At 42.5% G+C, this 27,117-nt stretch overlaps 1 protein-coding gene across 4 annotated transcripts in view; it reads left to right on the top strand.

Annotated features, from left to right (window-relative positions):
* The window catches only part of LOC111250724 (fibroblast growth factor receptor 2-like), a 37,127-nt gene extending 10,635 nt beyond the window's left edge, over positions 1-26,492 (top strand). Inside the window, exons 1-8 of one of the 4 annotated variants that reach the window (XM_086991151.1) lie at positions 11,361-11,466; positions 11,605-11,768; positions 19,422-19,706; positions 20,935-21,058; positions 21,463-21,629; positions 21,801-22,906; positions 23,382-23,522; positions 24,113-26,492. In XM_086991151.1, coding sequence (XP_086847277.1) covers positions 11,682-11,768; positions 19,422-19,706; positions 20,935-21,058; positions 21,463-21,629; positions 21,801-22,906; positions 23,382-23,522; positions 24,113-24,413 — 2,211 coding nt within the window. In that variant the 5' untranslated portion in view covers positions 11,361-11,466; positions 11,605-11,681 and the 3' untranslated portion in view covers positions 24,414-26,492. Of the gene's footprint in view, positions 1-11,360; positions 11,467-11,604; positions 11,769-19,421; positions 19,707-20,934; positions 21,059-21,462; positions 21,630-21,800; positions 22,907-23,381; positions 23,523-24,112 lie in introns of those variants that run through there. The other 3 variants (XM_022806346.2, XM_022806347.2, XM_022806348.2) reach the window with 3 other exon arrangements.
* The last annotated feature ends 625 nt before the right edge of the window (positions 26,493-27,117 follow it).

Below are 27,117 nucleotides of genomic sequence, written 5' to 3'. Positions count from 1 at the left end.
TCTAGCTGTCAATCTCAGTCACCGGTTTGACCGAGCAACTACCAGGTCAATCAATAGCCGCATCGATTCCATACGAATAACTCGTTTCTATCTATCTTTCGCGTATCTAACTCGCGAAAGGCCTGGCTTCAAAAGCACCATTAGCATTAAGTCTTTAGACTACGGTCCCTTTTCTTTGTCTAATCTTCTGTCTGTTCTGCTCGCCGAGTTGTCGAGCACACCCTGTTGTAGACCGAATGACTGAAACACTGCTGAACTCGTTCTAGTCAACTACTGATGCTGGTGGCCGTAGTTCTAGTACGATAGGTATCCTTTCTTTTCATTCTCCATTGCCTCCTTCCTCTTTGACTCCGCCGGGATGCTCATTTGCTGCTCGCTGAGCCGAGCAAGTGACCCAGACGCTCATACAGATAGAAAATTCGCCCACAGCTGGACACATAGACCCAAGTGCTATTTGTATCTGTGCATGCGTGCATGTGTACGTATGCCCGCACGTAGCCCTTCAGCTATAATTCGTGCATCGAGTCAACCTGCTACGTTTCCTGCGGGTCGGGTCGTAATATGCGACAATGGGTCGGTCACGCTGCGCTATCACGGTCGTAATAACCACGTTCTGTCGAGAGCAATATTCAAACCATTTTAACCCGTGGCGGTAACACCACACTGGCCGCAACGACAGTAACGGTATAAACTATAAATAGACTCTGATCTAGAAGACTTGACCGTCGTAAGCCAGCGTAGATACGTAGCTATACTCAAACATAATGGATCTAGAAGAACTCAGGTACAATCGCCCGAGTCAATGTTGCTTCCCATGACGGTGAGTCGCAGCAGAAAGTGATCGTATTATACTAATAGTCATAGACTGTCGTAGGCCACGGCTGTTAACGGAAGTTATCACCAACAGCCATCTCTCTACAAGCGTCTATAACGTATGTGCGTATATATATATATATATATATATTATCGCTGACGGTGTTAAAACGGAAAAACAAGAAAAAGTAGGTAGCTCAACAAAGGGCAGTCAGTGGCAATGACTTGTGCTGTCCCTAGTCGTCGTCGCCTCGACGCTAACTCCGATTGTTCTTCTAATCGATTCGTAATGGGGAAACATAACAAAAGGATTCGTACGTAATACATATACATGATTATAGGAACCTTGATAAACATCTTTTCGGTCCTCTTTCGAGCAAACAGGGAATCGCGTGCCTCTAGGTTCACTCAAAGATTAGTATAAATGGATATGACGTGCATAAATCAACAAATAATCCAGTGTTGTTAACGCCTGAGGTTGTAACCAGGAGGGGCGCTATTTCGGGTTATTGACTTGAGCAGTCTGGTGCGGTATAGCGGAAATATCAAAAAATGGGACTGCCCATTATCACTAAGGAGGGTACCGAAAAAGAGTGTAATAATTCTTAATCAGAGTGAGAGATGATCAGTTCAGTTGTTAGTTGTCGTAAACGATATCTGACATGACGTAGAGAAAATACGTACGATTCGTTTATGAGCTTAGTCCAGATAATTATTAGATCAAGGCGATGCGAAGGGGAGGTTTTGGCGTTGCTTACCTTGATCGTGAAGCTCGGCTGATCTATTGAGGTCGTTGCAAATCATTTCGTAAATCGCTATCGTGCAGAGGAAAATCGCTGCTAGTGAACAAATCACTAAAGCGTTTTCCCTCGTTCACTGGGGAACCATTTAACCAGAAACATCGCAAGTTGCCGATTATATATATATATAGTATTAAATAAAGGTATACCGGCTTATTATCGTTGCTCGTTATCATATCGGCATTCAAAGGAGATTGGAAAGTAGCCAGTAGGATTAGAGCTTTCTGCGCCGAGTGTTCATTACCTATATGCATGGAAAGGTACAGGCTTTTCATTTCTGTATAGGCACGAATAGTTATTACTTCTCTATACAAATGTCTCGTCCCTATCGTAATGGAGAATTTTTTTAATGTTTGTTAATAGGTTTGTTTTTCCTATAGCGTTTCATATTCAGCTATTTAAAAAATATACATATATTGACAAACAGGTGCTGGGAGTTTGTCAAAAATAGCTAACCCTTCCTCTCCTATTCGGGTGCCTTCTACCGGAAAACCTTCCAACGATGAGACAAAAATGTAAAATACCCACGGGGATATTTCTATTTATAGATATGTCGACGCATATATATATATATATATATATATATATATATAGCGAGATTAGCCGAGGTAGGTACACATTACACTTGGAGTAACTTTCCGAGCTACTCCACGGTGCAAATGGAAAGTGTACCCAGCCGTATCTCAACGACTTGTCGCGTTTGTGCTCAGGAGGCTCGAGTGTAGCCGAATTGATATAGAAATCCGAGTGTAATATTATTAGGACAACGTTTACATTTCTGTCCTGATTTGTTCAAGTGTCTACTACTTTGCGCTATTCCGAAACGAGCGGAAAAATAGATCCCGAAAGCTCCCATGCCATAGAATCGGATAGAAAGGCTCTGGGATCTTTCGATGATGGAAAAGAACTCTCGACTGCTCTATGCATTTAATTTTGTCTAAATGTGTTTGACATTAATATGTTTCAATGGTTAAGGCCAGGTAGACCGTTTTATCACAGGAAGGTTGAGTTAGAGAGGATTTTCGGATAATATTGGTACCTCATGAAACATTTCTTAGATATGAAGAAAAACCCAGGCTTCGCATATTCCAAAGAGAGTGGGTTCCGTAGATAACGAAAAATCAACTTTAACCTGTGGCCAGCTAATGCGTAATCTGTAAATATATTTTAGAGGTTCTGGAGCTACCCGGTTGACGTGCAATTTGTCTAAATTCATATACATATATATATATTCAAGTGAGCTAGCAAGCACGTAATGCCTCACAAGCCGATACACGTATCGGGAAATCGTTGTCATACGTTCCCAGTGGAACAGTTTCCTCGCGGATTCCTAATAATCGGGCTGTGCGCGAACAACCAATACAAATCCGTGTACAGTATCTAATGAAATTTAAGAGAATTCATCTATGATCTCATCAGCTGCTTGCCCTATGTACTATAATATTTACCTCTACGCGATCGACTCGGTGGTCTGGACGGCCAAACTTCCGGTTGAAGGAGACAACGGTCGCTGCTTAAAATCCTGCTAGGGACATATCGTTATGGAGAGGACACTAAATAGATAACAGTGTCTGATTGACACCGTTCGTTGACCCAAAAAAAGCGTAATTGCGGGAACACTTAGCGCAGTAGCTATCCACGGGAACGTCTTACGGTCAAGATCCTCCTTGACCAAGACAGTGATCAAGAAACGCCTGTTTTCTTACGAAAGGTGAGAAAACTGATCAGCTCGATCTGAGCGGCAGCCCAGAAGAAGCGTTTCCAAGTGGAGTGTAATGGCACTATCGTATCATCATTGTTTTATCGTCAATTGTTTTAGTTAGCGGTGATGCATAGATATGTTCGTTATTTTTATTGATTGCCAATATCCTTTCTATGTACCATAGTCATGAGGTACTGATATACCAACTGCACTAGCTGGCAACCTTCAAACAAACTACAAATTATTCTAGTTGCTTTAGTCTCATGGTCGTGTAGAGATCAGTCGAGGTGACGACCTAAGGACAGGCTCAGTAGTTGTTCATGAGAATATATGTTTAATGCCCTGTTACTATGAGATCGATAACACACTTATCACTGTTAGTGGGTGACTTGACTTAAATTATTACATGAATGCAGTGAATTTTAATTTCTAATTTAGTAATTGTGCTTCTCATGGAAGGTTGAGAACCGAAAAATTGATCTCATTTATTTTGTGAAGTTGTTTTACATGGGTGACGTAAAGAATTATAGCAAACAACGTTCAGCAAGCGCCGTACTCGAAGGCCATTACGACCAAACTTTTATTCGGTTTCGTTTTGTCAGCAAAAAAACCTTGCCGTGACCTTTCCGAGTCCTAAAAGAATAAACAGGAAACTAGTTAGCATACTTTAACTCACTAGTCAGTTTGTCCTTCAGACCGTTTGGGAATCCATTTGTTCACTTGCCTAACACAATTGTTATTGTTACGGCACGCTCCGTACTTTTAGCGCTTCGTGAGTTTATCGAGTAACGCGTGCGTCGTCGCAGGGAGCACCATTTCGGTGGCCTAATGCTCTTCATGAATCGATGCACTAGGCACGCTTAGAGACGTCGGCAGCTTACCAAATCGACTTGCCAGCGCGTTCGCTCCCCCTTGAGACCCGCTTCGGTTTTCTTGTTTTGTTGATTGGACTTCGCAAACTTCTATTACGCACCACGAAATCAGTACGGTTATGATAGACGCTTCGTCCCAAACGCCGCTCTTCAGGCTAGTACTAGCACAAGCACTACAGCCATCATCAGGCCTAACATTGGCCTCATGCTCTATTCAATAGTGGGGCCCCGCCATTGCCGCCGCAACGACTGGTGAAGCGCGCTCCTCTTCGTGCTGTTCCGAAGCAGAACACGTCGAGGGGCAACGATCATGTTATTAAGATGATTTCTGTTTTTTGCGCGTGCGCTTCGTTTAGACTCGAATTTTAGAGCGGGTCAAATAAAGCGCGTTTCTAATGAACAGGAAAGGAGACAGCTGAAGAACGCACAACCGTTTTGGCTCGATTTGTATTATATTCGATCGTAGAAACCGGCGGGATACTTTTGATGCGTTTAGCGCGATTCTCCCGGAACGTCTCATAGCGTGGTGTAAACGTGCATAAGCTTCTTGATAAGTCGACTAAAAGTTGGTAGGAGTCCTGCGGCCAATGAACCTACGAAATGCTCTATGTTCTTCAATGAGAATAAGCGTAAGCATTGATTTTTGGCATATACAAGCAGGATGTACTGCAGGTCCTTATTTAGATTAACGCCTTACGGTGACAGTAGTTTTTTGTTGCTTGCATACCTATTACAATTAATACAATGTTAAGGAGAAAATTCACAAGAAGTAATACAAGGAATCGTCTCTGGCATTTAAAACACAGTCTAGGAGATTAATAGTGGTAATAACAGCAGTTTTGCACTTATAAGATAATATATATAATATATATAAGATAATATTCCTAGGTTCAATTTGCGTCATTTGGCAGCTTGGGCTGTATGAAATTCTGACTTCTCAAACCGTTTCGTCTGTTCCTAAAGACTTGATTGTCGAGATCTGTTCGTTGCATTCGCTCGGGTACCATGGCGTTTAGCGTATTTCGTTAGAGGTGGCGGTCTTTGGTGAGAGGCCTTTGAGTTTACCTAATACAAATGCACACCGCATAACGTATTGCCTAGACGGCAAAAACGACCACACGTATCCAATCACTACAATCGTCGTACTTCTAGTGAATATTAGTAAACAGTAACAGATTTTCTTCATGGAACGCGTTCGACCACCATGTTCATGAGTCGACATATTGATGGAAGCGTTCGGACGAATCTTCATCTAGCGATCTGTACGGGTCGATCATTGGCACATTGCGAATACATTTGCAGTAATAGTTTGCGGCAAGTATCAGAGGCGGGCTTTAGGTACCTCGATAGAGGAAGGCAGAGGGGCAAGAAACGATGCGGTTCGATGCAATAGATGTTATGTATGTCGACGCACAGACGAAGCAAAATCAAACGCACGATTGTGAGACGACCGTTGAAATTGAATATCGTTGAATTCGCCGTTCGAAAATGTGTCCAGGGCCCTCGCTAACGAAAAGTAATTATTCAGATGTACGCTTTTCCAACTAGACTGAATAATTCTAGTTCTATTAACAAAAACACAAACTCAGAGCAAGTGTAGTCATGTAAAAATAACATAAGTGAGAAACAAATGTATGATATATGCGTTCAGATAGCTACGGTGACGCAAAACGTCAACAGAAGATTGTTTAAGAAACTGGGTCACATGAAATTATTCGACATATGTCACTGTGCTAATCGTAACAATAGGGGGCAAAGGTGTTGAACGCCACACTGAAATATGTATCGTCGAGAGCACTATCAAGCGAAGGATTCCACGTTGCACGTACTTACCCAACAGTTGAATGTCAATATCTGGCTGTAGACCTACTGACAGAGTAAAACGTACAATGCGTTATTATTATTCTTTATTTTCTTATCATATTTGCATCGTTCTCCGTGTTACTGTAGGCAGTAGTTAGAGACGATATTAACAACAGCAGATGGGGCCCTCTGATCGAATGATACCAGAAGGGGCCATATCTTTCTTAATTCTCGCCAGCTACTATGGAGGCCGTTGCGGCTAAATGGCACAACGAAAGGAAAGTGAGAGAGTAAGGACGAGGTCGCTGCAGCCGCTGATTGCAATGATCATTATTACGACGATGACGAAGGCGGAGAAAGAGGTCCAGTAAAGATAAAACATCAATAACCGGACCGCAACAAACTGTCTGCTGGAGTAGCAATAACATAATAACACGCACAAATGTATGCACGCTTGTGATGAGGCTTTAAGTCTTACCTAGAATTAGGTTTGTTTCAGGACGTCTGACAATTTGAATTTTGTTTTTACCATTGCATTTTTTTCGACCAGTAACTTTTTTATCCCTAGGGAATTTGCTATTCATGCGCTATTGTCGCTGAACAACAGGCCGTACCGAGAAGCGTTAGTAGCTGTTGGTCGTATTTGAGCAAACGTAATTTACGCATGATTCACTATATGAAAACGATCCTCGGTGCTTTCTGGGCGTACCATACCGCGTAGGGTCGTATCCATAGAATCCATAACGTCCGCTATGGAAAGCATATCAAGGATAACGCGATGCACCTATGCCTTTGATTTTTCCACCTAGTAAAATAGACGATGAAGGTAACAGCAGATGTTGACAAGTGAATGCCAGCTCAATCCAATAGCACCAGGGGTGTCTTAAAATGGATCAGCCAATAGAACCTCTATATACCTAGATGTGGAGAATCAATTATTCATACATCCAAAATGCCTCACCATCATTCAATGACATTCTCAATTATTAAAATAGGTAAACACTTCAAATAACAATGATAGCTCGAGCGCAATATTTTCAACTATTTAACAACAATGGTAGTATACCTTGAGTAAATGGTTAGACACTACAGGCTGACTTCGCAAACGTTTACGACGTCCAGTTGACTATATCAAGTTATTACTACCGTGAGTTTTACTAAATTCGTTTTATGCCATTGTGGCGTCCCATTAATAATGTAGGTATTTTGTTTGCAGTATAAACACCTATTGCCTACGATAAATATGAACGTATAATATTTCCTCGTAGAGAACCGTGATATGCTCTGCGTATAAATTACTCGGAATGCTCGTGCATCTTTTTCGTCTTTCACGAGGGGCTGAATCGATTTATTGATCTTCTTCGAATCTCTATACAATTGGATAGCGTCGAAAGCACGTAAAGATTGTTATGGCTACTGGGCGCTGTGCATCTAATTTCGCTGGATCTATATATACCTATATATCCATGCAGCTTTTAACTCCGTCTCTTCTCCGACCATATTCTCTCTAATCTGCTAACTGTTCTACGATAGAGCCTCGAAAACCGTGATGAGCTCTGGGCTGACCAATGCAGTGCCACGGATAGGTTTCAGTTTGCTGGTGCCATCATCGGCCTCAGAGGCACATGTGCACAGTAAGAACTGTCCGACCAGTACGTTGTACTCTCAAAGCTATCGATCGAACAAGTGTTCCAAAGCGGGAGATTAGAAGAATCGCTCCCTGTGAAAGAATAATGTCCATCCACGCAAATTGGCGCGTGCTCGTCGATCAGGGCCCCCTAATGAACGCATTGACGCATCCCTCTGTTCGTGTCGCTCTGAACGGAGCATTACGTTCCTTCTGCTGCCGCTATCGTTGACGCAATCAAATGCTAGTGCCAGTTCTCATGTGCGATGAATCTTGAAGTCATCGTCGTGTCGCTGATCAGTGAACAAGCACAGTTGGGCGGTCATTCCCTTCCAACGCTCGCTTATCTGTGACCGATGAAAATGAAATGGTATTCATCATCGATTACATGTAAGCCCCATCGCTTTGCGAAGCGAGGCAATCCAAGCCTCAAACATCGATCGACGCGTCCGTTATCGGCGTTTGTGACCACTAGTGATCAAGTGCTAGAAGCATACCGATGTCATCTGAGAACGCTCGAAGCGTCGAGCATGAATTCAGTGCTCGATTGACCATCGGATGCCGTCACCCTATCAGCCATTTCTAGCACAAATCATGTACTACACTAAACATACGTTGCTCGTCAATATTTACATATATCTACTCGTGGTTAACACATTCGGTCCATTTTGAAAATTCCCGCGTGACGGCAAGATGCAGATTAAACCACGGTTGCGAAATAGAATACATCCGAGCACATTCTCAATGCTATTGTTTAATGAGGTAAAGTTGATGAAGTGGTATAATACAACCGTAGCACACTTCGCGTAATATATTGACGTGCGGCAAGCTTGTAAGTGTATGTGTGAGTGAATGTGAAGGAAAGGGGCTGCGGAATGGAGATGTGCAGGGCAGTTCAAGTGATGTGTTCCGAACTTGAAAAATAATGAATTTATTGTAGGAAAAAGTAAGGGTTTTTTACTCCAAGCGAGAGAAGTAACGTTTGGCGTATCATAGTATAAGTTCAAAAAATAAAAAGCTACTGTAGAAATAGGAGACTTGTTTCGATTGTATGGAAACCATGAAGCGCGTCTTCTTAAACAGCGTTTAATTTGACTATAAAACTGAACTTGCGTTAAGTTTCCTGTTTCTTCGAGGAAAAATAAGCGTCGTCCGGCAAGTTTAAACGTAAAGGGCTAGGTTTCCAGAGAAAAAACATTTTCGCTACTGAGAAAATGATCTTTAAATCGACACTGTCAAGCAACTTCGAAAATAATTTATAGCAAGCCTTGACGAATAGATTTTTTTCTATTCAGTATCGTGACGTTTGTAAAATAAGTTATAAGCTTCGCGTTCGGCTATTTATGTTCGGGCAAAGTTAAGCTGTGGAGGAATTACGCTTTGTTTCTATTGTTATTTTTACAAAGTCTGCACAACGTCATTAGTTGGTTGTGGATTGTTTCAAAGTGCAGTTGATTCAACTTTGTCGGGTGGCGAGGGCAGTCTTCCAAGATTATGAGCTTATACGCGGCTTTAGCAGCGTCGAACAATAGAGCCGAGAGTGTACCCCTAGTATGCCCCTGCGTTCCCAAAGCGTTTAGAGAAGAGGGCCAATCTAAATAAAGCACGAGTGTTCCATTGGTTCACTTTTTGCACGCGATACTTGTGGGCTTGATGAACCTGACAAGCGTTTACTGTCAGATTGCTAAATCTCTGTCCTTTGGGCGGCCGTTGTTTTGGACCCTGATTATTCCCCATTTTCCTCTACTAAGGCATTTATTTGTTGTGATACTGTTTCCTAATACCGGACCGATTTATGATAATACTTCAGTCGTTCATTAGATGACAACTGTTAGTATGGTATCGCGAGACATGTATTCAAAAAGCATCGAATTTCGTGTTTGCTTACGCAGTTAATTAAAATATATTGTGATTCAGACATGCACGAATAACGTAAAGATGGCGCTCGCCTTCGGGTGGGCTAATTGTTTCCCTAAGAACCAATCCAAATCAACTAGGGGGAAAGGGACGCAGATCTACCCAGTTATAACTTGGGTATGCGCGGAAGTTAAACTGTTTCGCTTCTACGGGTTCTGTTTATCTAACTAGTTTTTTTTCAATTGAATTTTGTCTAGATGACAAGTCGGGCTCGCAGATCAGTTGCAGTTGATTGGAAATGTCTTCTTACGACTTCGTTCGCCCGTCTATTCTGCCCAGTTTACTTGAAATCGACTCGAAAAGTCATAGACATATGTGTTCGCTGCCATTCTCTAGCACAGCTAATTTGGTTTTCGATCTATTACATGAGAAGGGTACTGTTAGGGCTCTTATTTGCAGCAGTGCGAGCTCGTGGGAGCCAGCGGGTACACACGGAGCCTCTTTTCTCTCTCTTTGTTTTTGGCTGGCGTTAAGCATGCACGTGTCTACGTATGTATAGATCGAACTAACGAAGTGTTGGCAGAGTCTCGACGGAAGCCGGGGGCCACATTTGATTCCGTCTAGTTACTTACATCAGGAGGGCGGTCCTAATTCTATTCATGTCGTTGTTGTTACGCATGGCATTAGTCAAATCTTGACTTATGTCTATCAGAAATATTGCTAGTCGCGTCTATAGGAGGTGATGCTTTTTCGAACGCTGCCTGTTCGGTTATAGGCTTAGTGAAGGTCCGGGGCCAGAAACTCTAGTAGCGCACTTTTCCTATCGCTTTACGCTTCTCTTTACTGCCAATGTTCTAGTATCAGGAAATCTTCGCCATTTCGCTTTTTAAAATGGTCTAGAAGAGCACGTGTGGTGTGGTGTGCTCCTGATCAGGACACACAGACACCTAGGAAGACGGTAATTGTAAACATGATGGTGACGGCTGAAAATTTTGTTTCAAAAGCTTTCGGCTGCATCAAAAGGCGACAATTTACGTTCATCGATTAAATATGTACGTAATCGAAGTTTGCGTAGTAATACATCCAATATTTTTGCGCAATCGCACCGGCCCACATGCCCACACATCTACCAGTTAGCTCGTGAAAAACATCTCACTTTTTATGTCCTTTTTTATTTGTCCAAAAGTTACATTCGCACTTTTCGTAAGGTCATAAGTATACATGTAATCGCAGGCTCTGCCCATACAACAAGCACAACATTACGTTGCTCCAATTCAATGTATAGGCTTACTTAGTGGGAAAGCTGCGAACGACAGGAGGTCAGTGAGAAGAGCTATTACGTATTTTTAGTGGTTTGCTGTTAAAAGACGCGGTTGAAAGGTATCCTTGAGCTTTCGAAGGTGTACTGAAAGATATTCTCAGTCTTTCAGCTTTACAAGATGCGGATGCTCTAAAAGTTCCAAGCACTGCTTCCAAAAACTACTCTACATACAATTGCTTTTAAGGTGTTGCATCGGTTGCCTGATTCTACTAGAAAGGATTTTGTTATGATGATCAAAAAGAGCTTAATTTATAATATTATATAAAAACACTCAGTCGTCAGCTTTCGTTTCGCATCTCGAGAAATTTACAGAGCTGAGTAGCAAAACAAATTACCAGTTCCCAATCAAACTTAACACATAATATAAGTAATTAGGAATAATTACCTGACAGCTTTTCATTTTATCAGTTTCTAAAAATCGTATATATGTAGGGAAGGTTATTGCGAAACCATCTGTAATGTAGGTCGCCCCACTAAGGCTTATGGTCAATGGTCGTATATATCAGCAGTAGTACACGTACGGGGCAAATCACTGGCGTCATTTCCACACAAAGTCGAATGAGGCGACATTAACGCTCGACGAGCAGTAGCCACGAATCGTATACCGAACGAACGCCTAATATTTGTTGCTCGCCGATGTTTATGTTGACATATGGAGCTTCCATCCAACGGTATACGTTCATGCACCCCAGCTGACATTGCTTAGATCTTGACTAGTTGTTGCTGTTATTGTGATTATCGGTATAGTTATACCATGCATTAAGTACGATACGTCATAACAATTAAATGTCACTCACTACTCCTTGCAGGAGTGAAGCTTAGCATGTGCGTAAAGGCATAAATTTATGGCACTGATGTTGCCAGCTCGGAAGGCCTTTTTCCTGCTATGGTGCCCATGACAACTCAGAAGATGTTTGTTAGATTAACAAGTGGCACTCACCATAGATGCTCCGCTGTGTACCACTACAAAATGGTAAGTTTCTCTTGCATAATCTCATAGAAAAATAGATTGAGCATTTACTACATAAGGTCGAGACAGGTTAACAATCCAGAAAAGACGAAAGACAATTGAACGACAGTATATCGCAATCTGCCATTTAATCGTGACTAACTCTAGCATATTAGGTTTAGATTGTCCAAGCTATATAGCTAGCTAGCTAGCTAGCTAGCAAGCAAGCAAAAACTTCTCAACGTTTTGAAAAAATCGTGTTTTTGAACAACGTCTACAGTTTCATATAAACTGTAGAAGGCTTTCGGTGCCTGTCTTACGTGCATATCGGCACGTGTAACATAAGACTCCTGCTTTTCGCCGATGATCCTATTTAGCGCATTCGTACAAGCATACATACTGCAATCTCTCGTGATTCAACCCTTTCTTAACGAAGGACATAGGATGCCATTGAATTGGCAGTCTCATCCGTGCCATAGGCCAACTGATGATGGTGGAACGCGGGCCACCTTTTTGAGAGACACGCGTGCGGCACACGGAGATAGGCGGAACCGTTGGGGAGCATAGGCTGGTTCTACTGCGCATTAACTCATACGTCCATAAGCTTTTCAGCAGCTAGTGCTGCGTCGCATGGTACTTGGGGTTGTTTGGCGAGTGGGCGGAAGTCAGATGTGCTGCCCAAATGGATAAAGGGTGCGATGCATGTCACAAGGCAGTGCCGGGGGCGCCGTCCGTTTGAAGCCAGCGGTGGATGAGCTTCGAGAGGCAAAGGAAGTATCCAGTGACAGGAAGTTCATGTTGTGTGTGCGGAGGGAGCGGGGGTAGGATTTGAGATGTGCTACATCGGCGAAAAATCTCTTGAAGAGATAAGATGGCTGAACGTAGTTTGCTTCGTGCGGGATCCGGCGTCCTACACGTCAGTTGGCCTACAGTAATTGTTAATACGATAGAGTTTCAAGCTTTAAGCTAGTCTGGCCAAAAGGCATAACAAACCACTGACCCGTATGTCGGTGAGAAGGAAAATTATTACCGAACGTGCACCTAATACGAGCGAGAGAATATTTTAGTAATAAAGAGTGATATATATCGTTTTCAGAAAAGTAAGCCGTGCCTGAGTAAAATGATTACACGTCTACCAGAACCAAAAGGTGCCTACGCGTTTGACGATAGATTATGTATTCTAGCTTCTTTTTTTTCCATAGCACTTGCCGATTTTTCTTTGGTCATTTCATATATTTGATCAGTGATCATTTATGTTCACTAAGATATGTTTTATAAGGTGAGTTGTTTGATCGTCGTATTCCGATAATCGCGGGTCAACAAAAAATAAATTCTCGATACTATGTCTTCGAGTCCAGAGAGAGCACCAAATGTTATAAGTGAATTATGTATTGAAAACAACAGCTCAAATGCTTGTCTGGCTTATAAAGGCTGTTTAAACGTTGTGTTTCCATGACGCTTGCTCAGATCATACGGCGGCATAAAGGACGACGTAATATGTCTGTGAGTCATTTGGCTAACCTAATCGAAATAAATGTTCCAGATTCATTTCTGGGAACGTTACTGCGTTTTAACTTTTAAGGTGTGGCCAAGAGACGATGTGAAGGGGAAATTTCGTTCTATCATCGGCTTGCGGCTAACCGCGCGCCGGCATTTCGCGGCTCAATGTAAACAGCCGTGCAGTTATAAGCTGTCGGCCAGCGAGTACGTTTCGACGGCGCAAGCTAGAGCCCGGAACTCATTGACCTCGTCGTGCATCGGCTGAAAGTCATAGCTGATAGAGACTCGAAGAAATGTGTTCTTTCGCTCTGAAAGCGCACTCGGCGCATCTGCTGCAATAGACAGTGGCACGGAACACGCTAGCTGGAGGTTAACTCGCTAACTTATATCGTAGATGGCAGCGTGCTGCAGTAAAACTGAGATGATCGCTTTGCCAGCGATTAGCGCCGCGTTCTGATGGGTGTCCTGTGCGGAGTTGCCCCATATTGGCAGATAGCTGTAAAAGCACATACAAACACGCATAAATATGTGTGTCGACGTAGACTGGTGATAGATCATTATATCCCTGCCTGTAGATGATGCTGATTTCGTTTATCAGCGACAAGACAGACCTTGCGGCCGAAGAGGTAAGCTGCTTCCGTCGGAACCAGACGTGAGCGAGCTTTTTACTTTTCGCCAGCTAGCAGAATCCTGCTCTTATTTATTTTTATTATTATTATGTATACATATATACTAAATGAAAGATGCATGACAGCTTACCACTGGCCGTTACTCTGAGGCGTCGAAGGGATGCCTGGTTTAAGCGCCTGTTCTCAGATAGCTAGCTTGAATCCATAAGCCGCTTCTCCGTTGTACTGCCCGTACGATTTCGTGCCAGCTAAACTCTCCCGTCTGGTTTTGCGGACAGTTTTTGTCTTGATTTCTGCACGGTCAGGACACAGCCAGGTCGGAACTGCTTGACAATCCTATACATCCTATTCAGGCTGCTCTGTGCGTACAGTTGGGCTCATTTGCTTGCTCTGCTCTGACATTTCGCTTCTTTCGTGTTGCCGCTAATGCTCAAACCTTGAATACGCGCAGGCATCCGTGAGTGCGCCTGTCTTTCTACGCGTCTCTGCGTCTGCACGCTTCCATGCTCTGCACTCATGAGGCTCTTCAACGACCCAGAGGTGACGGCAGAAGAGGCGTCTGATGGATACTGATGGTAGGCTTTTGGCAGCAATGACAGTGGCAGTGGAGGAGTGCATCTGGAGAAGCTGCTCGCCTCGGTTCGCTGTCGGCGGAAGCTCACGGGAAGGGATTCGCAGAATGAGCACCGGTCGGGAGGTCTGGAATCACGTCTGAGATGCTACAGCGGTACACTACCGCACTCAAGCTTTAGTCTCCAAATTGACTTGTTCTTTGTTCATAACACAAGAAATATATCTATGTACACGCATAGACATTCATCTAGACGATGACCGGCTGTCGGCAATGTGCTACGACAAAAGAAAAATAACAACACTCACAGCACTGGACGACCACCGGCAGTAGCACAGTGCCGTGTGTGGGCCTGGCAGGAACAGTCCGCCTTCCATCCGGCCCATATTGTACATGTATTTGCTTTGATTCCACTCCCAGGGCGGCAGCTATAATGCACATGATAGATAATCGAGTCGAAACTCTAATTCCTTCATCAATGAAAATTACCGCCTTTTCCATTCGGGCGAATGGTGATTCTCAGCGTCGGCATTGCTGTCGTAAGCTATTGGGGCGCTGCACGAATTTTACTCGCTGACTAGTCTTCTGAGTTTCCCGGAAATTCGTTAAGGACGCCCGGGAGTCTGCCGTAAAGGTATCTGCAGAGTGAATGTTATTTCAGATCATGTCTGATATGGAAGCTAGAGCGTCCCGACGTTCTAAGTAAAGTGTGGTAGGAAAGGCAGTCCTTAGCTATACAAATCGAATGGGTGTATGGATTTTTGCACTGCTCAAAGATAAACCGAGCCTGAACAACGACATCTTGGATGGAAATCTGTAATCGAAGGGTTAGTGTCAATCGTGGCTTTCATTTCCGATTGGGATTACTTGTTTTTCAGGCGACAAGTCTGTGCTGTTTAGCAGAATCCTTCGAGATGCTTCGTGTCAGCCGCAACCGACATGCTGCTTTGAGCTTGACTAAACTCTTGTGTTCCTATTATTCTAAGACGACTAATAATTTGACGTATCGTAATAATTTGTTCGACAACTTTGGTGATTGCATAGGCTGCCATAGTCAACAGAAACTACTTTGAACTTGAAACGATTCCAAGTCAAAATATTTTCAACCCGCTACACATTTTAACCTCGTTTATTCGTATCATGCATAGGATTGGCTGCATTTACTAGAAACCCAGCATCAAGGACTACCAACTCTGTCGCTAGCCTCTCAGTAGCGCAGCAACCATGGACCACAAGTCATCACTGAGAACGTTCGCTTCGCGGAAAACATTTACTTCATGGTTGAGCTTTGTCTAGCTGAACCCTCCACAAAAGCTGATGCTTTGAGTTCAACATAAAGATAGGTCTACAGCATAGCTGTTCTATAATAATATGGATACAAGATACATGGAACAGCCGCCATTTCAATGAATATTTACGAAACGACTAGTGGCAATGTTCGAAAGAACCTTTACGTTTACATGTACAGGTTGCACTTTATCGTGTGCGTTTCTTGATTCGTATTCGTTGTTTATACGTTCGAAACTTTCTGTCAAGCTTAGCGTACTACGACAACACATTATAACTTGCTGTGCAGGCACTTGGCAAATTGACAGATCAGCTCGCGTAGATTATTAATAAAGCATTTTTTGGAAACGTCGTGAAGCTAGGTTGGGCAGCCTACTATCTCCAGTATTGGCAGGAAGCGACCTAATCTAGCGAAGTTTATTATGTTCATGCGGGGAAAAACAACCGAAGATGATTGTTCTAGCTATAGTCAACTGGTCAGAGACCACAACAATCTTCGGACCTTTTTCAGGTCTGAGGAGACGTTCAGAATCTATAAAGTGGCTGGCCGTCTTAAAGAACGACCGAAAAACAATAGTCTCCTGTTGACGGCCACCGGTAGGAAGCAGGAAGGAGAAGAACAGTTTCATCACGAAGAAGGCCACGAACGAACATACAGCCGTCAATAAAACGACGAAAGAAATAAACACAGTGCAAGATGCGATGAGCATCAGTACTAAAAGATTTAATGCTTTTTTATAATAGACAACTAGTCTACTCTTAATCAATGGCTCTCGGCTATATACGAAGGTCGGCATTGCAGAGCTAATGAAATATAATGATGCCTAACTTGACAAGTTCGGTTTGTGTAAAGCAGAAGTTTCACCCCGATGTTACCACGGTGTTGAGTAAAAAGATTGAAATTCTCGGAAGCGGACATAGTAAGCAGTTTAATGCCGATTGTTTTGGCATTTTAAATCGCGGAGGAATATACACAGTTTTGCACAAACCTTTTCAGTGCAGTAACACTAGTCATGTTGTCACGGCTTGATCTCGAGCCCAAAGACGCATTGGCTCTTTAGAAGGTTACATACATAGCTTCGCAGAGAATGGAAGAGCGTACATGAAAGCGTACCCCACTAAACATGTGTGATTAAAGAGAGAACGTAGAACCTTCGGTAGGTCAGACGACTGTCATATTCGCATATATCGTGTACCGTCGGCGGCACTCGAAGAGCCGAACCCTGATCCCTTTTAGCCGGAGGCTTCGCTATTCAAACAATCAACGTCGCATAGACGCACACTGCAGAACCTGTATAAATAAAGACATTTTTTTCATATGCATAGTCAATGTTGTCTATTCCGAAACTAGCCCCAAAGCCTGCAGACCACGTAAAATATAAGGTGGCGCCTTCGTAGACTTGAAGTTATGAATATATATATATATATATATATATATATATATATATATATTGCTAGTATTCTACTCACGCGACGATTTGATCAAAGGCATCTTTTGTTCGTCAAAATGATAGCTGTTGTGCCATATCCGCGCGCCGCTGCTGGACGTTCTGGCTGTACCCCTCATATTCGAAGACGTTTCTTATTCGTTCATGCGTTGTTTTGACACCAACATGTCAACGAGCGTTGCTGACGAAGTCCATAAAGCATTTTCTTGTGATGCCTCTACAGAAATTCTCTAAAATCGATTTGTAAATGCAACGAATTGTTGAGGTGACATGCTACCAATATAACAATTTGTGTAATAATAATAGTTATTATTATTATTAGCGTGCAACAAGCCGCTAGAAAGTAATTCTACTAAAAATTTCGATTTTATTTGAAGAAACATAGTGGCATCTCGTTCACAAGTAAAAGCAAAGATTTTAATCAAGGGAATTCTCCATACCTCGAAGGTACAACGGGCGATGTTTACGGCATGTAACATACGGGCCGAAGGTAGTTCATTCGTACTTGAACTGTTCATACCCCTCGAGTAACCTAGAAACAGAAGTCTTTTCTCTCTAAAAGTATGCCTGGCAATAGAAGGTTTATAGCTTTAGGAGCTGTGGAACTTTGGATGTATAAGCGTCGAACTGCCCATAGCCACTGTTTTCCATCTAAATCTTGCCGGGTGGTGTTCTAATGGGCCGGACCCACATCTGAGAGGTAGCTCACCAGAAATTCGAGCTTTACAGCGTGCGCCACGCTTCCCTTGTCCAGGAATCATGTTCCTGGCTACAAGGGCCGAACAAAGAAAGCCTATGAGAGACAGAACCCGACGTTTTCCAAGTCGCCTGCAAGAGGTTTCGGGTGTCCATTTGGCGGAGAATCTCTGAATGGAAAAACTTGGAGTCGGCTTTGTGGAAAGCGAGTTGAAATTGAAGTATGGAGACGCTCGAGAGTTTGACTGTCAGCGGTTTCCTGGTTGAAGGTGAAGAGCGACCACAAGGTTTAACGCCAAAGCCAGGTGTAGTCGGGGGGTAGAAGGCGTTATGGGTCGATGGCGTGTCGCGTGGAGGGAACATATTCGCTCGTATTTTTAGAACAGAGGCGGCTTACAAGACCCAGCTAGGTTAGTCAGGTTCGAAGTCTCAAGTTTCTCTTACTGACTACGTCCCGGAGAACCAAATTTACTAGACAGAAAAAAGTAAACGTTTGTGTTGTTATATGTTAAATCCAGCTGACGACATTAGATACATATCTATAAATGTTTTTTCCTCACACAAATTATGTAGTGTTCGTGTGTTGTTGACGAGATTCGAAGCATCGGCGTCTGGTCGACACATATAAGGTATATGTAAGGTTTCATTTAAATTTGATCGTTATTCGACTTGTTAAGTCCATCTACACCTCTTCGTTGGGCTAAGACTATGACGAGGGTTACGATTAAACAGGTATCTGCTTGTCTGTTCGATATTTTTAGCCCTTTCCTAATTCTCGCTCGTCTCTCTATGTATCCAGCAGTTTTTACGTCATGAAGATGTACGTTTTTCTGAGTAGCCTTGAAGTAACAGTATTGTTAGTTTTCTCTGTTACCTTTCTTAGCATCTCAGACCTTAGGGAGGTTGCAAGAATTTCATATAATGTACGAGTGTATACAAACTGTGTTTAGCCTAATATCTACTGTGTTCCTTAGAGGTGCGTACATCTTACAGTATCCAATCGCTTTGCTCCTGAAACTTCTATTCGTCTGTGCCCGCACTTTTTAAGCGTTATGTATTGCTCGGTTATATCGTCTCGCGACAGATGCTAAACAGGCAAAGATCTTTATGTAAAACAGACGACAAGATAGCGTTAGTGACGATTTCTTGACATGCGCTGCTCCACATGCAGACGCACTAAATATTTGGACGCTAAAAGGACTATGCAGGAAATTGTGCAGTCAAGGCACATGTGGAAGCTATATCTTAGATAAAGATCTGCTCTGCTAATGAGATCCGAGCGCGTGCGCTGAAAAACTGAATCGGCAAATGCCACTTCATAGGCAAATGTCTCATTGTTCGATGTTGCTCTGTTGAGCTGTCTGCTTTTCCAGGCTGGGTAGTGTTTATCTTATGTAGAAAAATTCGAACCCGAACCTATTTTGATTCTGACAGGTAGACGTGTAGTAAATAACACGACTTCGGTATTTGATCCTGCTGTGGCACTATAACAGATCGGTTTAATCACATTATATAGTTCTAATAATTTCCGCTGTTTCGATTTCAGGCAATGGTGTTGATCATGTGGTTGATCAACGTCGTGGCAATGAGTTCGCTGGTAGCGACTGCTGAAATTTCCCCGACGCCACGGTTTATCCGCAGGATGAGTCAGTTGAAAGTTGTAGCTATTGGAGAAACCGTCAGCCTCAATTGTAGTGCAAAAAGGGCGACGAATTACACATGGACCAAAGACGGTGATTCCGAGTTGACAAGATATTTTGGCACGAAGGTAAATGGCTTCGAGCGATGCGTTGACTCAGATTTGACCGCCTTAATGGTGGCGAACAAGCAGGTATTCCTTCTCCAGTCATCGGTACCTAAACTTGTGTCAAGCTGATTTGCATATAGGGCTATTACTTCCAGTGAATGTAATAGTATAAACTTTAAGGTAGCACAACGCTGTACTGCTATATCATATATATATATATATATGTAATAGTGCTGAACGATGATGATGATGATTAATGATGGTTCAGCGCCGTCACTGTTGAGCCAATCGAATGGCAAAACTGGATTGTTGCTTCCGGAACATGTGCGCCATCAATATCATCTTGTCAGCACTCGTAGTCATGGAGGTGGCAGGCTGCTGGAAACAAATACAGAGGCAGGAAAAGCTAAGCCACCGGGCACAGTGATTTGGTATCACCTGGATAAGCAGACCAAGAGAGAATGAACAGCCCGTTGAGTGTATTCTATAAAGCTGTCTTCTTTTGCTATCGACTGTCATTTCTTTAGACTCTTCTTTTTAAAAAACAGCTTATACGACGCAAGCAAAAGCAACGAGTGTGCCAGTCTGGTGCCTGAGCGTTAGGAGGCAATAGTACTTGGCCGACTGTAGATTACTTTTTTCTTACCCCCCTCTCGACGAGACGATCATCATCGCGAAGTCCGTACCTGAAGCTGTTACTTATCGGCCACATTTTCCATCCTGAAAACTGCCCGACAACAAATCAAGATGAGGACGCAGATGATTGTTGTTATACACTACTTGTATCTAGCGTAAAAATAGAAGCTTGAAAAGTAGAGGGAGATGGCTTAACTATGAATGTCTGCCAGCAAGAGCTGTGGGTGCGCCAATTCACGTACCGCATCATAGGGATTGTTCACCTGGATGCGATGCGCCAAAACGGAAATAGCCATATCAAACGGCCAAATAGGACTTGCATATAACATAAAAAAATAAGCTCTGCGTTCTCACACTGCGATGATGCACGATAGATCTGCATAGAAAATGTGTTCAAGTGTTCAGGGATATTCGTCATCGCCGACGATCCGTTCGTGATCTGCAGTTCAGGCTAAAGAAGTTTCTTTTAAATTGATAGGACACAGTAAGGCTTAGACAATGACAGTGTGATTGCCATTTAGTCCTCCTGAGCACTTAAATGGAATCCGTGTATAGACACCTATATGAATACTCTTACTGCTAGAAGTATCCAGTAGACATGTATTGCTGGTTGTTTTTGTTACTAAGAAAATACAGCACACTGTATTGTATTGTGTACATATTAAAATCATTTCAGATACACGTCGATGGGCCGATTCTGTCGATGAAAAAGATTACCAAGCACGACGAAGGAAATTACACCTGCTTGGCATCAAACGAATTCGGATCCGTCAGCCACACCTTTGAGGTCGAAGTCAGCGGTAAGAGGAGTATATTTGCGGTTTCATTGGGTAGTATATCTCCATAATAATCTCCGTTCAAACTAACGGGCTAAGGCGATTTTATTGAGTTTCCTTATTATCGACAACACGTGCTTTAAGAGCGATTGCTTGAGCAGTGACCTAAAGCATTGAATTTTCGGACATTACGGCATCTCCTCTGATCCATTTCCAGTTTATCCAGTTCAGTAGTAAACGTAGTATAGAGAACTGAAACTTCTCAATTTCTTCCACAGATTCAGCTATTCTTAATCGCGCTATTATAACCTTCTGCAGTTTAGATCGTAATCCGCTGCAGTAGGAGTGCAGGATTCAAGAGTCTAATGTGGTTGAGGTGATCTTTAGATATCCAAAATCTGATGTTACTGAACAAATGTCTTTTACAGATCTTTCCAACGCCAGTCCAATGATTTATCCCGGATATTTAGCTAACAAGACGGTGTATACAGGCGAGAATGCGACTTTCCAATGCGATGTGCTATCAGCACTTACTCCTTATGTTGTATGGGTGAAGTTTGATGACCCTGAAAGCCCAGATCACACCATTCTCTCGGTACGTTCAATCAGTTCAATTGTCTGTCGTTTTAAACCATGTTTTTTTCAATCTATGACAATTTTGGTGGTCTGTCGGCGTTGACATGTTTTATCTAAAGGTAGAGATAATAATAATAATGGTTATTATTGTTAGTATTGTGTTTAACGTATCATATGTGAATTCTTACAGCGCTCAGGAAATTTGACTCTGTCAAATGTGAGCGAGGCACACGAAGGCGAGTACGCGTGTCTTGCAGGAAATAGCGCAGGTACGACCTTCCAAAAGGTCTATCTCCGAGTTCTACCAGGCCCAAGACCTGTCCCACTTCCATTTGAGCAAAATTACTGGTATTTCATTACTTTTTTCGTTGCGGTTTCGTCAGTTGCGATTTTGCTGTCTCTGCTCGTATTCAAATGTTGTAGGAGCAAAAGCAAGAAAAGTGATAAGATACCGATGCAGCTGCTTGGAAATCAGCAGATCTACGTTGTAAAGAAACGAATCACGCTTGAGTATGTGAATAAAGGCATTGACGACTCGTCTTCACTTTCGCCTCAAGTGAAGATCACGCACCAGCCTACGTATATCGCCATGTCCGATAAGCAGCAATCGTTCTCTGAGTACGATCTGCCGCTCGACCAGAAATGGGAATTTCCTAGGGAGCGACTTGTTCTTGGTGAAATTCTTGGTGAAGGAGCGTTTGGCCAGGTTGTCAAAGGCGAAGCGTACGGAATACGGCCAGGCGATAAAACAACTGGGGCAACCGTCGTCGCAGTGAAGATGCTCAAGGAAGGCCACACCGATCTTGATATGGTGGATCTCGTGTCGGAAATGGAAGTACTGAAGACAATTGGTCAACATATCAACATTATCAATTTGCTTGGCTGCTGCACACAAGATGGACCGCTGTACGTAATCGTCGAGTACGCGTCACATGGTAATCTTCGAGACTATTTAAGAAATCATAGACGGAGCGCTGGTTATCTTCAGCCGATTGTTGGAGGTGAAGAGCTTGTGCAGAAAACGCTCACCCTCAAAGATTTGAGCTCGTTCGCGTATCAGATTGCAAGCGGCATGGAGTACCTTGCCTCGAAGAACTGCATTCACAGGGATTTGGCTGCTCGTAACGTTCTCGTCGTTGACGATGTGAAGTCGATTTGCAAAATAGCTGACTTTGGACTCGCTCGTGATTTGCATGATTACGGTTACTACCGTAAAACTACAAATGGACGACTGCCGGTTAAATGGATGGCACCAGAAGCTTTGTTTGACCAGGTGTACACATCGATGAGCGACGTGTAAGTAGATTATATATGCTTTAGATATCTGCGTAAGTCCGTCTAATCAACTATTAACTACGAATTATTTAAATTACTGTGTCTTTGACATAAAGCTAGTTGACTGCATTTATGCAGACGTGACGGGATCAATAATTTGTGAAGATATATTCCCTATTAGGCATTAGAGTTGATTGAAATTACCGCTTCTTCACCAGGCTTCACAAAATCAAAGTTGCTGGCTCTTAGTTTGGCATTTGCTGTATTCAGCCAAAGTAATACTTTCGTTCAGCACTCGATAAAATCATAGTATCCGCCGTCATATGCCCTTCATGCCGATTAGAAGATTCTTAAGGAAAGGTCGATTAAGAGAGACAGTAATGGTAGCATCGCTTCAGTAAAACCATAGGTATACAAAGCGATATATCGCTTAACCTGCTGCTTCACTTTCTTTTTCTTCACTTCATGCGAATCTCTAATCCAACAAAATCATTAGATGGTCATTTGGTATTCTGCTCTGGGAAATTATGACTCTGGGAGGAACTCCGTATCCGGCCATGGCCAGTGTCAACAATCTCTTCGATCTCCTAAAGGCTGGCAAGCGCATGGAACAACCGAAAAATTGCTCCAATGAAATGTACGTACTTTTTTTCCGTTTAGAATCGCAGACTTCTTCGAAGGCGTGTATGGTCACAACGTATAGAGATAGGACGGTCGTCATGCCGGTTTTTCATTACACCCCTTTTGGGGCTGTAAATGCCTCAGGCTAGCCTAAGTAAATGAAAAAAATATCACTGTTGTAATTTTTTTGTGAGCCCTTCAATGATTTAACTAGAAGTATCGAAAATCAGGTGTTGAAATAGAAAGCGAACATCGCGGCTTGATCGCAACGCTGTTCACAAATGACAGAAACATACATACCGTAGAGTTTCCATTGTTGCGCGATAAATCCACCGACATACTCTATGCTTTGTACAACGCGCAATTACCAGCCTAACTACCTTCGTTGAAATAAACGTTTCCACTTGTGTAATCTAGCCCTTATTAGTCTTAGTGAATGATACGTTACTCTTATTGGATAGTGGATGATGATATTTGTATTGGATGAGGCCGCAGCTACTTACTGGGTGACTAGTGCAAGGGTTATCGTTACTCTTACCGATACTGAACGTCTTACGTGGCTCTTTTTTCTTCTTATGGTTCAATACATATGGCATTCATTTGCAGGTACGTGATTATGCGGAAGTGTTGGTGTGATAACCCCTACGAACGGCCCTCGTTCACAACACTCAGGGCTTGGCTGGATCGTCAGCTAAGCGTCTGCAGTGAATTGGATTACGTGGAGCTCGGCAACGGTGTTCCGACGCCTGATACTCCCCCAACATCCCAGGAAATTGAGACAGAAGATGCGGCAGAATCGATGGAGCAGCCGGAAGCTACGCCGTTCATCGTTGATAAACTAATCCTGCGCTCTCAACAGTACCCGACCGCATTTGAGCAACGCGAATATTTTATGAGGTGTTCATAAAATTGCAAAAAAAAAAACGAAAGAATTAACGGAGCGTTGGTTCACACGTGTAGCTGGCATAGCTTCAATCTCAGGCTCAACCGTTACCAGCGGCGCGGAAATCATCAAATGTTTTGTTAACTTCCAGTTAAAGTAGAACGTACAGAAATGATACTTACTCGACTGTCGTTTGTTAGAGACAAGTTCACCATCGATACGAAAGGCTTTTTCAGTGAGATGAATTAGCCATCTGAATAGAGCAGTTTGGAAATTTCCAACTACGATTTCAATGGATTATTTTCACAGCTTTGCTTAAAGCAATTTTGTCTAATCTAATTAATTATGTGAACTAGTACACTGATAAGTATCCAAGTTACTTTCTAGGGAAACTGAAGAGCCATGAAGCCAGTTTCACCTTACGATCGTTTCAGACACGTTCGCTTACCATGCCAGTGTTGGTCTCTTTCCTATCTTGTCATCTGAATCTGAGATCCGATTACGTCTGAGCAGCTTTATTTAAACAGGTGTCTTTTGCACCCTAGGTAAGTATGAAGAGTTTTCAAACGCGTAAATTTAATTAAGCGTAAGCTGGGATAATAGGCTAACAGCATAACGAGGCCAGACTGCGCCAGCAATAATTGGGTGCTAGACAAATAAACCGCCGTAGGAACTTCATGCGATTTGCCATACACACGCTCTCGTTGTCTGCAAAGGGAATACTTTTTAAAAAAAGGGCGGACAATGAAATGAATCTTTAATAGCGACGCTTGAGGTCGCTTTGATATCTAAACTGTGTTTTTTTTTTGTGTAAAATAATGTACATAATCGAGCGCAGAATCAAACATAGTAGAATAGAAAACCTAATTTATACAGTTATGTACATATTGTAATATCATACTATCTGTGAAGTTTACTAATATTCGGTAAAGTTTTAAAATCATTAATAATCAACCATTGTGTTTACTGCTTGTTGTATTGTCGGCTTCAATTGGACAACAGCGGAGGCAAAATAATATGCCGGATCTACTGATATATAGACCACGAGGAAGCATAGGCGCTTTGCGCCAAATACTATTCATCTCTTGCCATTTTATCTTAACTTATTACCGCTAGATAAACCTCTATAATGTTATCAATACTGTGTTCTATTTATTCGCTGCTACGGGATTATAGTTGTTCCTTAACTACGAAACCCAAATTAGGTTCAAATGGAATCTTTCTCCCAGTGTTTCATTCAAATGTATGCGCATATTTACTCCGTTTGCCAAGAGGACAGTATAAGCCACCAGGTTCGCAACCTTAAGCCGGCAAAAAACACAATTTTGTCCGAACATTTTTTTTTTATGGTAATAACCGTTTGTGCACAGGCTGGTAGAATATAGGAAAGGCCACTTTGTAGCCCCAATATCACGACGTGACAACACGTTCATACGGCGATCGTTGAAAAGTGGATACTCCTAATCCTGTCACATTACTTAGCGTTGGCTTCCTTCCATAAATTAAACGTCTCAACGAACTAAGCTAGTAAAACGTAATGCACAGAAGAGCTCAAAGCTTCTAAGCTAGGCTGGGGCGCTATTTTAATAAAGCAACCATGTGTGCCATAGGATAGGACAGTACATAGAAATAGATGAAACAAAAAAGGCTCCACTTTTTTATTTTATCTCGTTCTCTGATTTCTTTAAGCGAGCAATAAGAGAACTATCAATTAAGCAGGTGAGCTAAACGATCTTCAACGCGGAACTATCAGCGTGCAGTGGTGCGGCAGCTGAATGCGCACGGTTACCGTTGCATTAGTAGGGCTCGAAGGCCACGATGAACTAAGAGTACGAAAAATGTTGTTACAATATAGATAATATTGAGTGAAGGAAGGCTGTCTTATTTATTGTCGGATCGGACAAACGACAAGGACCCTGTCGTTCGTTGTCCTAACCTGTATATATAACTGTAGTACATCTTTAATGTTATGTTATTATAAGTAGCAAACAATCATATAAATAATGATCGACGTCATGAAGTGGTTTTGTATAATTATATGATGATTATTACTGTTATAATCATCTTTGCGTTTTAATAAAGTAGAATTTATATCAAACTATATTCATGCGTACTTGTATTAGTTTCGTGCTCTATTTCTGTGCATGTACATGCTAACGATATGTGCACGCTACTATATAGTTTTATCAATCGAATAGGATGATATCGCAGATCGTTTATGTGTAATGGTTTGTGTTGTATGAATCGATCATGTTGCAACAGAGGTCGACTTGTTCCTTTACTAGCTGGTCTCGTGACCAGAGATTTCTAAAAAGCTTCAAACTGAACTTCAGATGCATGGTATTAAGAGTGTCAATTTAGCTTTCTGCTTCTTCTCACCGTTGTGATTTTGCAACCATCGTTCGCCCTTCCGAGCGGAGTCCATCTTAGTGCAAAGCTGGGCATTTTCAAACGGGCTTGCCAAATGGCCATAAACGAAAATTGGGTAGCTGGGAAACAATAAGGCCTAAGCTATGCAGTTGCGAATTCGCTAGGACTTTTCTCATTTATTTCGTCGCTGATCGATACATACATCAGTCTATTTGTTCATAAAACCCTAACTAATATTACTGCCTCGAAAGTGGCGTTTTTGCCTAGCACACTTCATCGTTGAATTGAACTGAAACTGAACATTCATAAACTTCTGGAAGGAAAATATAGATTAGGACCAAAGCAAGATTTCAGGCCA

The sequence above is a fragment of the Varroa destructor genome, unplaced genomic scaffold (genome assembly GCF_002443255.2).
Source record: "Varroa destructor unplaced genomic scaffold, Vdes_3.0 BEIS01000005.1, whole genome shotgun sequence".
Classification (NCBI taxonomy): domain Eukaryota; kingdom Metazoa; phylum Arthropoda; class Arachnida; order Mesostigmata; family Varroidae; genus Varroa; species Varroa destructor.
This window is presented reverse-complemented; position numbering and strand designations above follow the sequence as displayed.